This window comes from Cherax quadricarinatus, chromosome 95 (genome assembly GCF_038502225.1).
Source record: "Cherax quadricarinatus isolate ZL_2023a chromosome 95, ASM3850222v1, whole genome shotgun sequence".
Taxonomy (NCBI): Eukaryota; Metazoa; Arthropoda; class Malacostraca; order Decapoda; family Parastacidae; genus Cherax; species Cherax quadricarinatus.
Window position 1 is genome coordinate 5,077,818 of NC_091386.1, and position 16,192 is coordinate 5,094,009.

Below are 16,192 nucleotides of genomic sequence, written 5' to 3' on the forward strand. Positions count from 1 at the left end.
ACACTAGCAGTGGACCGGCACAGTGCTTGACTGGTCACACTAGCAGTGGACTGGCACAGTGCTTGACTGGTCACACTAGCAGTGGACTGGCACAGTGCTTGACTGGTCACACTAGCAGTGGACTGGCACAGTGCTTGACTGGTCACACTAGCAGTGGACTGGCAGTGACTGGTCACACTAGCAGTGGACTGGCACAGTGACTGGTCACACTAGCAGTGGACTGGCACCGTGCTTGACTGGTCACACTAGCAGTGGACTGGCACAGTGTTTGACTGGTCACACTAGCAGTGGACTGGCACAGTGTTTGGTCACACTAGCAGTGGACTGGCACAGTGTTTGGTCACACTAGCAGTGGACTGGCGCAGTGCTTGACTGGTCACACTAGCAGTGGACTGGCACAGTGACTGGTCACACTAGCAGTGGACAGGCACAGTGCTTGACTGGTCACACTAGCAGTGGACTGGCACAGTGACTGGTCACACTAGCAGTGGACTGGCACAGTGCTTGACTGGTCACACTAGCAGTGGACTGGCGCAGTGCTTGACTGGTCACACTAGCAGTGGACTGGCACAGTGACTGGTCACACTAGCAGTGGACTGGCACAGTGACTGGTCACACTAGCAGTGGACCGGCACAGTGCTTGACTGGTCACACTAGCAGTGGACTGGCACAGTGTTTGACTGGTCACACTAGCAGTGGACTGGCACAGTGTTTGACTGGTCACACTAGCAGTGGACTGGCACAGTGTTTGACTGGTCACACTAGCAGTGGACTGGCACAGTGTTTGACTGGTCACACTAGCAGTGGACTGGCACAGTGACTGGTCACACTAGCAGTGGACTGGCACAGTGCTTGACTGGTCACACTAGCAGTGGACTGGCACAGTGTTTGACTGGTCACACTAGCAGTGGACTGGCACAGTGTTTGACTGGTCACACTAGCAGTGGACTGGCACAGTGTTTGGTCACACTAGCAGTGGACTGGCACAGTGTTTGGTCACACTAGCAGTGGACTGGCACAGTGTTTGGTCACACTAGCAGTGGACTGGCACAGTGTTTGGTCACACTAGCAGTGGAGAAGAGATTTTTTGCATAACATAAATTGAGGTGTAAAGTGAAGCGACAGGAACAGTTGTCTGGCATCAGGTACGTGTTATTCTACCAGGACTGTGTCCTGGTAGGTAACAATCGCTTCACACACACACTGTCCGTGGTTCGATCCCCGACAAGGGTGGAAATATTGGGCGTGTTTCCTTACATCTGTTGTCCCTGTTCACCTAGCAAGCCGGTAGGTACCTGGGTGTTAGTGGAATGGTGTGGGTGGCATCCTGGGGGACAAGATTGAAGGATCACAATGGAAATAACAGTCCCTCGATGATGACTGACTCTTGGGTTATCTCTGGTGGCTAACCCTCTGGGGTTAAAAATCCCAACAAAATGTCTCAAACCCTCCCTCGTGGTCTTCACCCCTGAAGATGACTAACTTCACTTTGTATTCAACACGGGTTTAACAAATCTAGAGGACGATTTCTCATGGCTTAAAGTTCTGGAGAGCAAAACGTTGCCACAATAATGTGTCACTTTCGTTGCACTTGTGTCCTTTTGCCTAACATGATTTATGACGATTGAGATAGTTGGAGTTGTCATCTGTGATTACCGACACAAGATGACGCAGCTGAGCCTCCAGTGTTGTCTGGAATGGTATAAAATACCACCGTCTGGAACGATATTCCAGACCGTGGAGCTCGACTCTTCTCCAAGCTGAGGGACTGACCACCTCAAATACTTTTTTCCTCCAATTATTTCACTACTGCTGGTCCCTCTGTATTTGACTGAAGAAGTCTACTGTGTAGTCGAAACGTGTCATCAGTATAGACGCCCAGCTGTTTTACATGTCTTAATACTCAAATTGTCGATGGTTTATGCTATTTCCAACACTGGCGGCTCAGCTGCGTCAACTGACAAACGTATATCAATTGACTTTATCTGGAATCTGGAGAGAGTTCCGGGGGTCAACGCCCCCGCGGCCCGGTCTGTGACCAGGCCTCCTTAGGTCAGTGTCCCAGGATGCGACCCACACCAGTCGACTAACACCCAGGTACCCATTTTACTGATGGGGAACATAGACAACAGGTGGAAAGAAACACGTCCAATGTTTCTACTCTGGCTGGGAATCGAACCCAGACCCTCACCGTGTGAAGCGAGAGCGTTAACCACCAGGCCACCAGAGCTGGCGGCATCATATGATATTAAAAATTCACTAAGACTCTGGGTCTTCTAGTCTGTGTTGTTTAGCACTTGGTGTTGAGTGTAATAGTAATTTAGTCTGTATTTGGAACTAGAAAAGTATGATTTATTACTTTTAGTATCGTGAAGTCAGGTCACTGTTGGAAGGTGAAAGTGCGGAAGTCACAGTACGTCCTGATGACCTGTCTGGGGAGGTCACGGTAAGTCCTGACCCGTAACTCAACCCTGATGACCTGTCTGGGAAGGTCACGGTAAGTCCTGACCCGTAGCTCAACCCTGATGACCTGTCTGGGGAGGTCCGTGTCAGCGGTGCCGTCTCTACACTGGCGGCATCACTCTTGGTCTGACCAGTGTTGACTCTGCTGTTTAATGCCAGTGATGCCGCCAGTTGTGTTGCTTGCTCGTATGAAGGAGGTGTGAGGGAGCTGTATGGAGGTGGAGCATCGTCAGTGGGAGGAGGAGGAGCACGACTGGGGCTGGGCACTGCCCATGGTGTGCCCCTCTCCCTCTCTGCACTGCCACGTGCCTCTAAACGGCGACGCCGCAAGCGGAAGTGATAAGCGGTGGTGAAGATAAGTATGGTGAAGGATGCGAAGATTAGAAGGCACACGAGGGCTGGTGCAATGAAGCCGGAGGCTGAGGTGCGCACCCTGGCGGGTTCGTTAGTAGTTCGTACCCTGGCGGGTTCGTCAGTAGTTCGTACCCTGGCGGGTTCGTTAGCAGTCCGCACCCTGGCGGGTTCGTTAGCAGTCCGCACCCTGGCGGGTTCTTTAGTAGTCCACACCTTGTTGGGTTCACTAGTTGTCTGCAGTTTGGCGGGTTCGCTAGAGGTCCAGTCCTTGGCAGGTGTGCTTGTAGTTTGTTCCACCGCCTGGATGGGCAAGCGTGTGGGCGGCGACGTGTGGGCGTCGTGTAGGTAGGTGCTGCCACTTCGCTTGACATCGTGTGGGTTGTGACACCTGCAAGATGGACAGTATTAGTCCACTATTTACTCATTCACGTTTCTTCTCTCTGATTCTTCTATTTTTCTGCCTCACTCTGTATTACTCTAGGCCTCTAATTTGTCCTCCTCATGTAGCAGGTACTTCATTATGTACCCCAGACCCATGGTGTGGGTAGTCATAAGACTACACAGGAACACCATGGGCCTTAACATTGTTAGTTTAATTAGGTACAGGTACAGATAAGTATAGTTATCATACCTAGTGTAAATTACGTAGAATAAACCAAAAAATAAGTGTATTTATGTAAGTGTACCTGTCTCTGGATAGACTTACTTAGGCTGGTGTTTAAGAGGCAGGTGGTGGTCCCTAATTTCCATTTAAGAGGCAGGTGGTGGTCCCTAATTTCCATTTAAGAGGCAGGTGGTGGTCCCTAATTTCCATAGTCTCAACACCAACACTGGATGACCCGTGACTTGCAGAATAGGGAAAGATTAATGGTCACAGACCGGGCCGAGGGGGCGTTGACCCCCGAAATCCTCTCCAGGTATACTCCAGGTAAGGTTTCCTGCCTTAGGTCATCCTAGGTTTACCTTTGACCTTTTTTCAGGGGCTATTGTGTCACACAGGCCCAGTCTTCTCTGAGGTTTCTTTGTTGAATGTTTGTTCGACTAGGCTGTTGCTGTTTACATCCGACTGACCCACACATTCTTCACAGCCTGATTGATCTGGCACTTAATGAAGGTTGAGATTTAATTTCATCTTGAAAACTTCTACACTAGTTCCAGTAATATTTCTGATATCTGCTGGTAGCAGGTTGAAGAGTCTTGGAGCACGGATGTTGATACAGTGTTCTCTTATTGTGTCAGTAGAAACCATTTTTTATAACGAATTTATTTTATACTTCCATAATTACTACAGTACGTTTGTATGGTAGTGTGTTGGTGTGAGACTTGACCTTCCAATATGCTCCAGATGTGTTGAAAATGATTAACATACCGACAAGATGATTAAGGCACATATGCAACAGCTGGGACTTTATCATCATGTTGCAGGTGTATGTTAGCAGGTATGTCTCAGCTGTAGACAGCACACTGCAGATTCTGTGCTTTGGTAATTCTACGCAGGCAGTAAACGGTGTTTGCATCTCTCCTGTCATCACCATAGCTGTGAGTACCAGCAATATCTTAGTACGCATCTGGCTATTAGTATTATCTTGACTCACCTAATTATACTCACCTAATTGTGGTTGCAGGGGTCGAGACTCAGCTCCTGGCCCCGCCTCTTCACTCATCGCTACTAGGTCCTCTCTCTCTCTGCTTCCTGAGCTGTATCATACCTCTTCTTAAAACTATGTATGGTTCCTGCCTCCACAACTTCACTTGCTAGGCTATTCCACTTGCTGACAACTCTATGACTGAAGAAATACTTCCTAACGTCCCTGTGACTCGTCTGAGTCTTCAGCTTCCAGTTGTGACCCCTTGTCCCTGTGTCCCCTCTCTGGAACATCCTATCTCTGTCCACCTTGTCTATTCCCCGCAGTATATTGTATGTCGTTATCATGTCTCCCCTGACCCTTCTGTCCTCCAGTGTCGTCAGTCCGATTTCCCTCAACCTTTCCTCGTACGACATTCCCTTGAGCTCTGGGACTAGCCTTGTTGCAAACCTTTGTACTTTCTCTAACTTCTTGACGTGCTTGACCAGGTGTGGGTTCCAGACTGTGCTGCATACGCCAGTATGGGCCTAACATACACAGTGTACAGTGTCTTGAACGATTCCTTATTAAGGTATCGGAACGCTATTCTCAGGTTTGCCAGGCGCCCATATGCTGCAGCAGTTATTTGGTTGATGTGTGCCTCCGGTGATGTGCTCGGTGTTATGGTCACCCCAAGGTCTTTCTCCCTGAGTGACGTCTGTAGTCTTTGTCCACCTAGCCTATACTCTGTCTGCTGTCTTCTTTGCCCCTCCCCAATCTTCATGACTTTGCATTTAGCTGGATTGAATTCGAGAAGCCAGTTACTGGACCACATGTCCAGCCTGTCCAGGTCTCTTTGCAGTCCTGCCTCATCCTCGTCTGATTTAATTCTTCTCATCAACTTCACATCATCTGCGAACAGGGACACTTCAGAGTCTATTCCTTCCATCATGTCGTTCACATATATCAAAAATAGCACTGGTCTTAGAACTGACCCCTGTGGGACCCCGTTCGTCGCAGGCGCCCACTGTGATACCTCTTCACGTACCATGACTCGTTGCTGCCTCCCTGTCAGGTATTCCTTGATCCATTGCAGTGCCCTCCCTGTTACATGCGCCTGATCCTCCAGCTTCTGCACTAATCTCTTGTGGGGAACTGTGTCAAAGGCCTTCCTGCAGTCTAGGAAAATGCAATCTACCCACCCCTCTCTTTCGTGTCTTACTTCTGTTACCTTGTCATAAAACTCCAGGAGGTTTGTGATACACGATTTGCCTTCCATGAACCCATGCTGGTTTTCATTTATAATCTTGTTCCTTTCCAGGTGTTCGACCACTCTCCTCCTGATAATCTTCTCCATGACTTTGCACACAATACATGTCAGAGACACAGGTCTGTAGTTTAGCGCCTCGTTTCTGTTTCCTTTCTTAAATATGGGGACTACATTAGCTGTCTTCCATTTCTCAGGTAGTTGCCCAGTTTCAAGGGATGTGTTGAAGATTGTGGTTAGAGGCATGCACAGCATCTCTGCTCCTTCTCTAAGGACCCATGGGGAGATGTCCGGTCCCATCGCCTTTGAGGTGTCAAGGTCACTTAGGAGCTTCTTCACCTCCTCCTCGGTTGTTCGTATGTCATCCAACACTTGTTGGTATATTCTCTCTTGATGTTCCCTTCTGTGCTGTCTTCCCACAGCCCTTCCTGTCTCTACTGTAAAAACTTCCTTAAATCTCCTGTTCAGCTCCTCACATACCTCCTGATCATTTCTTGTGAGTTCTCCACCTTCTGTCCTTAATCTGGTCACCTGGTCTTTGACTGTTGTCTTCCTCCTGATGTGGCTATACAACAGTTTCGGGTCAGTCTTGATTCTCGATGCTATGTCATTTTCATACTGTCGCTGGGCCTCCCTCCTTACCTGTGCATACTCATTCCTGGCTCTGCGACTGATCTCCCTATTTTCGTGTGTTTTCTGCCTTCTGTACTTTTTCCATTCTCTATTGCACTTTGTTTTTGCCTCCTTACACCGTCGGGTAAACCAGGGGCTCGTTCTGGTCTTCTCGTTGTTCCTGTTGCCCTTGGGAATAAACCTTTCCACTGCCTCCTTGCATTTTGTTGTTACATATTCCATCATTTCATTTACTGGTTTTCCTGCCAGTTCTCTGTCCCAGTGAACCTCCTGCAGGAAGTTCTTCAACCATATGTAGTCCCCTCTTTTATAGTCAGGCTTTTCCCATTCAACTCCTGTTATTCTCTCCACTTGCAGCTCTACTATGTATTCAAAGCACAGAACCACGTGGTCGCTAGCTCCTAGGGGACTCTCATACTTGATGTCCTCAATGTCTGAGCTGCCCAGGGTGAACACAAGGTCCAATCTTGCTGGTTCATCCTCCCCTCTCACTCTGGTAGTGTCCTTAACATGTTGGTGCATGAGGTTTTCCAGCACCACGTCCAACATCCTGGGTCTCCATGTTTCGGGACCCCCATGTGGCTCCAGGTTTTCCCAGTCAATCTCCCTGTGGTTGAAATCCCCCATAACCAGCAACTTTGCTCTGTTGGAGTGAGCTCTTCTTGCCACCTCAGCAAGTGTGTCCACCATTGCTCTGTTGCTCTCTTCATATTCCTCTCTTGGCCTCCTGCAGTTCTGTGGTGGATTATACATCACTGCAATGACCACTTTGTGTTCCCCAGACTGAAGTGTACCTACTATGTAGTCTCTCCCGTCTCATCTATGCCTTCCATTTTCTCGAATTTCCATCTGTTTTTTATGAGCAGAGCAGCCCCACCTTCCCCTCTGCCCCTTCTATCTTTCCTCATGATCTGGTATCCTGGTGGGAATATTGCATCTGTTATTGTCTCTGTGAGTTTTGTTTCTGTAACTGCTATGATGTCTGGGGACTTTTCATTGATTCTTTCTTGCCATTCCTCATGTTTATTCGTTAATCCATCTGCATTTGTGTACCAAACCTTCAACTTCTGTTCTAATACTGTAACTGTGGTCGGGGGGGAAGGGGAACAGAGGGATCGGTGTGTGATGGTTTGGATTGTTCAGTTGCCTTGGGGGTGTCGTGGCTGGAGTCCTTCTGCAGGTGTTTCTGGGGGGTGTGCTTGTCCTTCCATTTGATCCTGGGTTATTCTGCTCTCCTTTTTCATTTCCTCCCATTTCTCCTTTCATTTTTGAACTCTCTCTTTCGTCTTCCTTTCGTCCTGTGTTCTGTCTCGATCGAGGTACACACTCCGGAACTCCTGCTTGCCTCTCAGCCATGCTTTCTCCTGCAGGATCATGGTTTGGGTTGAGTCTGCCTTGAAAATTACTTTGAGAGGCCGATTCCTTTTCTTTGTGAACCACCCGATTCTCCGAAAATTTGCCACCTGGGTCATGTCCCCCTCACCTATCACCTTCATGATGTCTTCGATCGCTTTTTTCTCCTCCTGCTTTCTTTCATCATAAGTTTCTCCTTTAGCTTTGTCTAGCCCATAGACAAACATGGATCTCTCCCTTTCCACCTCCCACTGTGACTCCCATTGCATCCTCTGATGTGTTTTAGTTCCTTCCCATGGAGTGTTCCTTCCTTCAGTCCCTTCCCTAGTTATGGCCCCTATGCTTCTTGGTTTGTCCTTCCTGCTCACCTGTTCCTGGCCCCCACAGGTATCTGGTATGGTCCCTGCACATGTCCTAGTTCCTTCAATGTCTTCCAACCTCTCATTCTGTCCTAGTGTGCTCCCTGTCTTTGTTTTGGCCCCATGTGGGTTTGACAGGACCTCTGCATACAGTTTAGTTTCCATGCTCCCTTCAGACCTGTTGTCTGTGTCTGATGTAGCCATTGCCGATGCTACTTCTGTAATATCTTTGTCTCTATGCTTTTTCAGATGTCTCAGCTCCTCTTCTAATCTCTCTATCTTGATTTCTGCTGCTGTGGCCTGTTGCTGCCACCTTCTGCATTCTGCTGCTAATCTCTCTTCCATCTTCCTTTCCAGCTCATCTAGTCTCCTTCCCCAGTCTTCCTCCCTTTTTTTGAGCTATGCCTCCCATTCCTCCCAGATTCGTCCTTGGTGCCCCTTGTCCTCATCCTGGTTCTAGGTTCCCCCATTGCTCCACAGAAGGGGGGACGGGTGGTTAGGGGGAGGGGAATAGATGGTTAGGAGGAGAGGGGATGGATGGTTATGGGGGAGGGGGAGGATGGTTATTGGAGGGGTAGAGATAGTTGGGGGAGGGGGTTAGATGGTTTGGGGGAGGGGTAGGTGGCTATGGTTAGGTGGTTAGGGAAGGGGGAGAGGGGGTTAGGGGAGGGGGGAGTAAATTATTTTCCTCAAGTCTCTTTTTCTTCTTGTGTTCTGTGAGGTGGTCTTCCCTCAAGGAAGGTTCCTTGATGCTATAAACACAAATGCAGTATAATGTGATCCTTTATTGACTACGTTTCGCCCACACAGTGGGCTCTTGATTGAAAAAGCCCACTGTGTGGGCGAAACGTAGTCCATTATACTGCATTTGAACTTGTGTCGGTATTTATACCATTTATTTCCAAGGTTCCTCTCAAAGAGCTCTTGATCCCAGGTCGAATCTACGCTGAGGAAGTGCTGTACCTTAGAGATTCCTTCTTTTCACTGTTCGTTTTAGGTTCTCCATTTTCCCCATGTCTACATAATTTGTCACATTCCAACAATGTTAGTTTTCATTTGCCTGTTTAAAAACTATGTTGACATCTGTGTGTGATTTTGTGTCTTCCTACGAGGCGACTGTCGTAGTTATTCTGGTATCGTCTACAAAATACACGAAGGTGTGGCTGGTGTTAGTACCAGTGAGGATAAGAAACAGTCAGGGACCCAGTACGCTGCCCTGGACTGCTGAATTTTTTTAATCTCCCGTGGCATGAAATGACCTGCCCTGACATCTACTAACCTGCAGCGGCATTTACTAACGTGCCGTGGCATTAGTTAACCTGCCGTGGCATCAAGGCACCTGTAATAGCATCAACACACCTTCATGCCAGTAATATACGTACCGTGGCAGCTACGTACCTGTCGTGGTAGCAGAGAAGGCGGTGGTCAAGATTGGAACACTGCTGGTCTATAAGGCACGGCTCTCCGGCACGTCGTAGGGCCAGGCACGCCCCTCCTGGCTCACGTACGAAGTCCCTCTGACACGTACATCCTTGTTGGTCCTTACAGTACTCTCCTGGGTAGCAGTCTTGGTGTACCTATGTAAGAGACAGAATTAAAGTGAGAAATTCAGAGTAACGGAATCAGAGTGTATGTACTCATATATACATGGTTACAGGGGTCGATTCACAGCTCCTAGCCCCGTCTCTTCGCTGGTCACTACCAGGTTCACACTCCCTGCTCCAAGAGCTTTATCGTACCTCTTCGTTATGTGTGTGAATCGACCCCTGCAACCACAAATAGGTAAGAAAAAGCAGGTAAAAACACACACCTGACAGTGTCTGATGGGAAGATAAGCTGAACATGGATGTGACAAGAATATAATGCAGAGAGTCATCGCCCACACGCCCACACCGCCCATGTTCCAAGGTAGACGACGATAACTCCAGCAGGTGAAGGGAAATAGAAACGGGTGTAGAGGACTGAGGAATGGTGTAGAGGACTGAGGAATGGTGAAGATTGGGGAACGGTGTAGAAGATTGGTGAATGGTGTAGAGGGCTGGAGACTAGAGGACTGGGGAAGGGGCTTAGGCCTCCAGACTACGTATTCAGGGATAAAAAATACAGTATTAAAGGCTACAGGCTAGGTACGAGAGTGCAGTAACTTAGGTCTACTGTGCGATAGCCGCATGACGGTAGCCCTGGTCTGGCAGACTATATCTAGCATCCTATGATTAGGGATTAGAAAGTAGACAGTCACAGTCTTGGTGCTACAGGCTAGAGGACCAGGCATTAGTTCCAGACTGTATGGTAGTCTGAGGGCTAGAGGCTAGCCATGGATGCTGTATATGGTAGTCTGAGGGCTAGTGGCTAGCCATGGACGATCTATGTGGTAGTCTGAGGGCTGGTGGCTAGCCATGGACGCTCTGTATGGTAGTCTAAGGACTAGAGGCTAGTCATGGACGCTCTGTATGGTAGTCTGAGGGCAAGAGGCTAGTCATGGACGCTCTGTATGGTAGTCTGAGGGCAAGAGGCTAGTCATGGACGCTCTGTATGGTAGTCTAAGGACTAGAGGCTAGTCATGGACGCTCTGTATGGTAGTCTAAGGACTAGAGGCTAGTCATGGACGCTCTGTATGGTAGTCTAAGGACTAGAGGCTAGTCATGGACGCTCTGTATGGTAGTCTGAGGGCAAGAGGCTAGTCATGGACGCTCTGTATGGTAGTCTAAGGACTAGAGGCTAGTCATGGACGCTCTGTATGGTAGTCTAAGGACTAGAGGCTAGTCATGGACGCTCTGTATGGTAGTCTGAGGGCAAGAGGCTAGTCATGGACGCTCTGTATGGTAGTCTGAGGGAAAGAGGCTAGTCATGGACGCTCTGTATGGTAGTCTGAGGGCAAGAGGCTAGTCATGGACGCTCTGTATGGTAGTCTGAGGGCAAGAGGCTAGTCATGGACGCTCTGTATGGTAGTCTGAGGGCTAGAGGCTAGTCATGGACGCTCTGTATGGTAGTCTGGGACTAGCCATGGACGCTTTGGTCTTTACAAATCTTCCGTTTATGCTCCATATATTTATCTACACATATTTATATAGTCAGTTAACATGTTAGTTTCTGATTGATTAGTTCCTGTAACAGATTAATTAACATCATTTGTAACACATGTTAATATCCTGTAACACAGGTTAACACCATCTTAACACAAGTTAACACCATCTTAACACAAGTTAACACCTGTAACACAAGTTAACACCATCTTAACACAAGTTAACACCATCTTAACACAAGTTAACACCTGTAACAAGTTAACACCTGTAACAAGTTAACACCATCTTAACACAAGTTAACACCATCTTAACACAAGTTAACACCATCTTAACACAAGTTAACACCTGCAACACAGGTTAACACCATCTTAACACAAGTTAACACCATCTTAACAAGTTAACACCTGTAACACAAGTTAACACCATCTTAACACAAGTTAACACCATCTTAACACAAGTTAACACCATCTTAACACAAGTTAACACCATCTTAACACAAGTTAACACCATCTTAACACAAGTTAACACCTGTAACACAAGTTAACACCATCTTAACACAAGTTAACACAATAAACGAGATACAAAATATAATCAATGGACAACTCGTATATTTTTTCTAATATTTTTGCTTCTCAGTGATTCCTGTATAACACGAAAATTGACCAGTTGTTAAATACACTCCGGTTAATATTTGTACACTTAGACGGATCACACTGTGAGGTGAGATGACATGTTCAACCGAGATGTAACTTGATTGAGGTGTAGTGTGTGAGGTGACAAGCAAAAGGCTCTCTCCCTCCTCATTTCTAGATCCTCCTCCTTCTTCTTCTTCATCTACTTCTTTCTTTTCTTCTTTACTTACAGTTAACATAGAGTTTTGACTTGATATAACTGTACGAATGTGTGTGTGTGTGTGTGTGTGTGTGTGTGTGTGTGTGTGTATAATAGCAACCAGGATCTTTCTTGTTAGTGTTGTTATTACTTTCAGTCATCATCATCATCATCATCATCATCACCATCATCATCATCATCATCATCACTATCACAGTTAAGAGAGAGTTTGGACTACACAAGTGTACAAGTCAGTGTACATGTTAGGAGCAGCACCCAGGGGAAGGCACCGTCTTGTTCGTGTTCTGATCCCTTCCAGTCTCCTTATTCATCTGTCCTGTATCTGGACTTAATAAAGAAGTTTCTTCCTGTATCTGGACTTAATAAAGAAGTTTCTTCTCTCCATACACACACAATCTTCACTTTATATCACTTAAATTATATATATTTAATCAGTAATGGAGAACGAGAGAGTAGGTCAACTCGGCCCCCTCAAACTCCTCCTACCTGACATTATTCACATCTACGACATTATACACTACTTCCTCCCGCCTTCCGTTAATCACTACAGCTCCTGGTCCTCGTTAACACCACCTTCGCTCGTAAATCTGGCAATTCGATTGGAATTTCACAGTAAATGAGAGAATTTCAAGGAGTGACTAGTGAAGACTGGTGAGGAATCTTCACCTGGAGGCGTCTGGCAGCACCTCTCATGCACTCCCAAGCCTCAATACTACTACTACTACTAATAATAATGCTGTATAGCCCTTGTGGCTTAGCGCTTCTTTTTGATTATAATAATAATAATAATAATAATAATAATAATAATAATAATAATGATGATAATACTTATGCAAAAATCCAATTATCAGTACAACAATGAGATATAATTATTATTTTTGCAGAGTTAAAGGGTTATAGTTTAATCTTACATTCAACTCTGATCACAGTGATTTATTTTATGTTATACAGGAAACAAATATTTGAGAAATATTAAATTTTCCCTGGGGAAAATATTGCATTACAATAAATGTTAATTTCCCCTGTTTTTTCTTTCCAACAAATCAATTATTTTTTCTATATATAACTAAAAACAAACAAACATTAAAGTTACCCAGAAATCCAACATATAAAACAAACACTAAACAGTCAAAAAAACATAGCAGTTTACCTCTATACAAGCTAAATTTACATAGATTTATATTTTCCGCTTTTAAAATCGACCGCGAGTGTGGACATGTTTGCAGGGGTAACCATAGTAACCCAAGATGGCCGCCCACCTGAATTACCAACATTAATATATACATTTCCGGTATAGGGGAGTAATCAATGGGTGGCGCCTGACATTATCATAACCCCCAGGTGAGCAAATTATTATTTTCTCCTCATGTACACTACGTAAATTTATATATTAACTTCTTGGTTTTGTCTTAATTCATAAAAATCACTCTGGGTAACTTTCTAGGTTTTTTGGTTATATTTTGATCGTTTCTATGTAATGTTTCATTTGTTGGTGTTATTGATTTGTTATATTTCATTACCAAAGACTGGGTAGGCGATGCAACATTCTCCAGTGAGTACGCTAAGAGATACCACATTAAATGTCAGGGGCCCAAGACTGTTCATCTGCCTCCCAGCATACATAAGGGGGATTACCAATAGACCTCTGGCTGTCTTCAAGACCCCTGGCTGTCTTCAAGACCCCTGGTTGTCTTCAAGACCCCTGGTTGTCTTCAAGACCCCTGGCTGTCTTCAAGACCCCTGGCTGTCTTCAAGACCCCTGGTTGTCTTCAAAACCCCTGGTTGTCTTCAAGACCCCTGGCTGCCTTAAAGACCCCTTGTTGTCTTCAAGACCCCTGGCTGTCTTCAAAACCCCTGGTTGTCTTGAACACCCCTAGCTGTCTTGAACACCCCTGGCTGTCTTCAAGATCCCTGGCTGTCTTCAAGACCCCTGGCTGTCTTCAAGACCCTGGCTGTCTTCAAGATCCCTGGCTGTCTTCAAGACCCCTGGCTGTCTTCAAGACCCTGGCTGTCTTCAAGATCCCTGGCTGTCTTCAAGACCCCTGGTTGTCTTCAAGACCCCTGGTTGTCTTCAAGACCCCTGGCTGTCTTCAAGACCCTTGGCTGTCTTCAAGACCCCTGGGTGTCTTCAAGATCCCTGGCTGTCTTCAAGACCCCTGGTTGTCTTCAAGATCCCTGACTGTCTTCAAGACCCCTGGCTGTCTTCAAGACCCTTGGCCGTCTTCCAGACCTCTCGCTGTCTTCAAGACCCCAGGCTGTCTTCAAGCCCAATGGCTGTGTTCAAGATCCCTGGCTGTCTTCAAGACCACTGGCTGTCTTCAAGATCCCTGGCTGTCTTCAAGACCCCTGGCTGTCTTCAAGACCCTTGACTGTCTTCAAGACCCCTGGCTGTCTTCAAGACCCCTGGCTGTCTTCAAGACCCCTGACTGTCTTCAAGACCCCTGGCTGTCTTCAAGACCCCTGACTGTCTTCAAGACCCCTGGCTGTCTTCAAGACCCCTGACTGTCTTCAAGACCCCTGGCTGTCTTCAAGACCCCTGGCTGTCTTCAAGACCCCTGGCTGTCTTCAAGACCCCTGGTTGTCTTCAAGACCCCTGTTTGTCTTCAAGACCCCTGGCTGTCTAAAAGACCCCTGGCTGTCTTCAAGACCCCTGGTTGTCTTCAAGACCCCTGTTTGTCTTCAAGACCCCTGGCTGTCTTCAAGATCCTTGGCTGTCTTCAAGACCCCTGGTTGTCTTCAAGACCCCTGGCTGTCTTCAAGACCCCTGGCTGTCTTCAAGACCCCTGGCTGTCTTCAAGACCCCTGGCTGTCTTCAAGACCCTTGGCTGTCTTCAAGACCCCTGGCTGTCTTCAAGACCCCTGGCTGTCTTCAAGACCCCTGGCTGTCTTCAAGACCCCTGGTTGTCAAGACCCCTGGCTGTCTTCAAGACCCCTGGCTGTCTTCAAGACCCCTGGCTGTCTTCAAGACCCCTGGCTGTCTTCAAGACCCCTGGTTGTCAAGACCCCTGGCTGTCTTCAAGACCCATGGCTGTCTTCAAGACCCCTGGTTGTCTTCAAGACCCCTGGCTGTCTTCAAGACCCCTGGCTGTCTTCAAGACCCCTGGCTGTCTTCAAGACCCTTGGCTGTCTTCAAGACCCCTGGCTGTCTTCAAGACCCCTGGCTGTCTTCAAGACCCCTGGCTGTCTTCAAGACCCCTGGCTGTCTTCAAGACCCCTGGCTGTCTTCAAGACCCCTGGCTGTCTTCAAGACCCCTGGCTGTCTTCAAGACCCCTGGCTGTCTTCAAGACCCCTGGTTGTCTTCAAGACCCCTGGCTGTCTTCAAGACCCCTGGCTGTCTTCAAGACCCCTGACTGTCTTCAAGACCCCTGGCTGTCTTCAAGACCCCTGGCTGTCTTCAAGACCCCTGGTTGTCTTCAAGACCCCTGACTGTCTTCAAGACCCCTGGCTGTCTTCAAGACCCCTGGCTGTCTTCAAGACCCCTGGCTGTCTTCAAGACCCCTGGCTGTCTTCAAGACCCCTGGCTGTCTTCAAGACCCCTGGTTGTCTTCAAGACCCCTGGCTGTCTTCAAGACCCCTGGCTGTCTTCAAGACCCCTGGCTGTCTTCAAGACCCCTGGCTGTCTTCAAGACCCCTGGCTGTCTTCAAGACCCCTGGTTGTCTTCAAGACCCCTGGCTGTCTTCAAGACCCCTGGCTGTCTTCAAGACCCCTGGCTGTCTTCAAGACCCCTGGCTGTCTTCAAGAGGGAGCTGAACAGACAAATAATGTCAGCACCTGACCAACCGGGCTGTGGTTCCTACGTTGGTTCACATATGGCCAGCAATGACAGCCTGCTTGATCAGTCCCTGATCCACCTCGAAGCCTGGTCATGGACCAGGCCTCGGGGGCGTCGAGCCCCGAAACACTCTCCAGGTTTCAAGTGTATCGGTTGCATAATTCACCTCTTCACTGAGGACCAGGAATAAAGGTATTTAAATGGAACCTAACAACGTAAATAAATCACAAGGATATTAGGAAGTACTTTTCCAGCCTCGGAGTAATCAGAAAAATGATGCAAATGTCATACACGGTTTTAATGACGGGTACGACAGGTCCAGTGAACAAGGGAACTTTTTAGAACCCGTCACATAGTGAGGCAGGGACCAGGAGCCAGTGCTTGACCCTCCATAAACAGGCCTGGTGGTGGCCCGGTGGCCTGGTGGCTAAAGCTCCCGCTTCACACACGGAGGGCCCGGGTTCGATTCCCGGCGGGTGGAAACATTCGACACGTTTCCTTACACCTGTTGTCCTGTTCACCTAGCAGCAAATAGGTACCTGGGTGTTA

At 47.6% G+C, this 16,192-nt stretch overlaps 1 protein-coding gene across 1 annotated transcript; it reads right to left on the reverse strand.

The window, feature by feature from the left end:
• Positions 1–2,361: 2,361 nt before the first annotated feature.
• Positions 2,362–12,555, reverse strand: LOC128703893 (uncharacterized). Its single transcript, XM_070104934.1, has 3 exons — positions 9,805–12,555; positions 9,393–9,571; positions 2,362–3,205 (listed from the first exon to the last, which is right to left on the reverse strand). The coding sequence occupies exons 1-3, from the start codon at positions 9,892–9,894 to the stop codon at positions 2,362–2,364; spliced, it is 1,113 nt and encodes a 370-aa protein (XP_069961035.1). The 5' UTR covers positions 9,895–12,555.
• Between the last annotated feature and the right edge of the window lie 3,637 nt (positions 12,556–16,192).

Bases quoted from the DNA above. Each gene is read 5' to 3' on its own strand.
- LOC128703893 (XM_070104934.1), bottom strand. From the start codon at position 9,894: ATGGGCGGTGTGGGCGTGTGGGCGATGACTCTCTGCATTATATTCTTG. The intron at 9,572-9,804 runs GTGTGTGTTTTT...TCTCTTACATAG, and splicing joins TTCCCATCAGACACTGTCAG to GTACACCAAGACTGCTACCC. The intron at 3,206-9,392 runs GTACGTAGCTGC...TCCATCTTGCAG, and splicing joins CTTCTCTGCTACCACGACAG to GTGTCACAACCCACACGATG.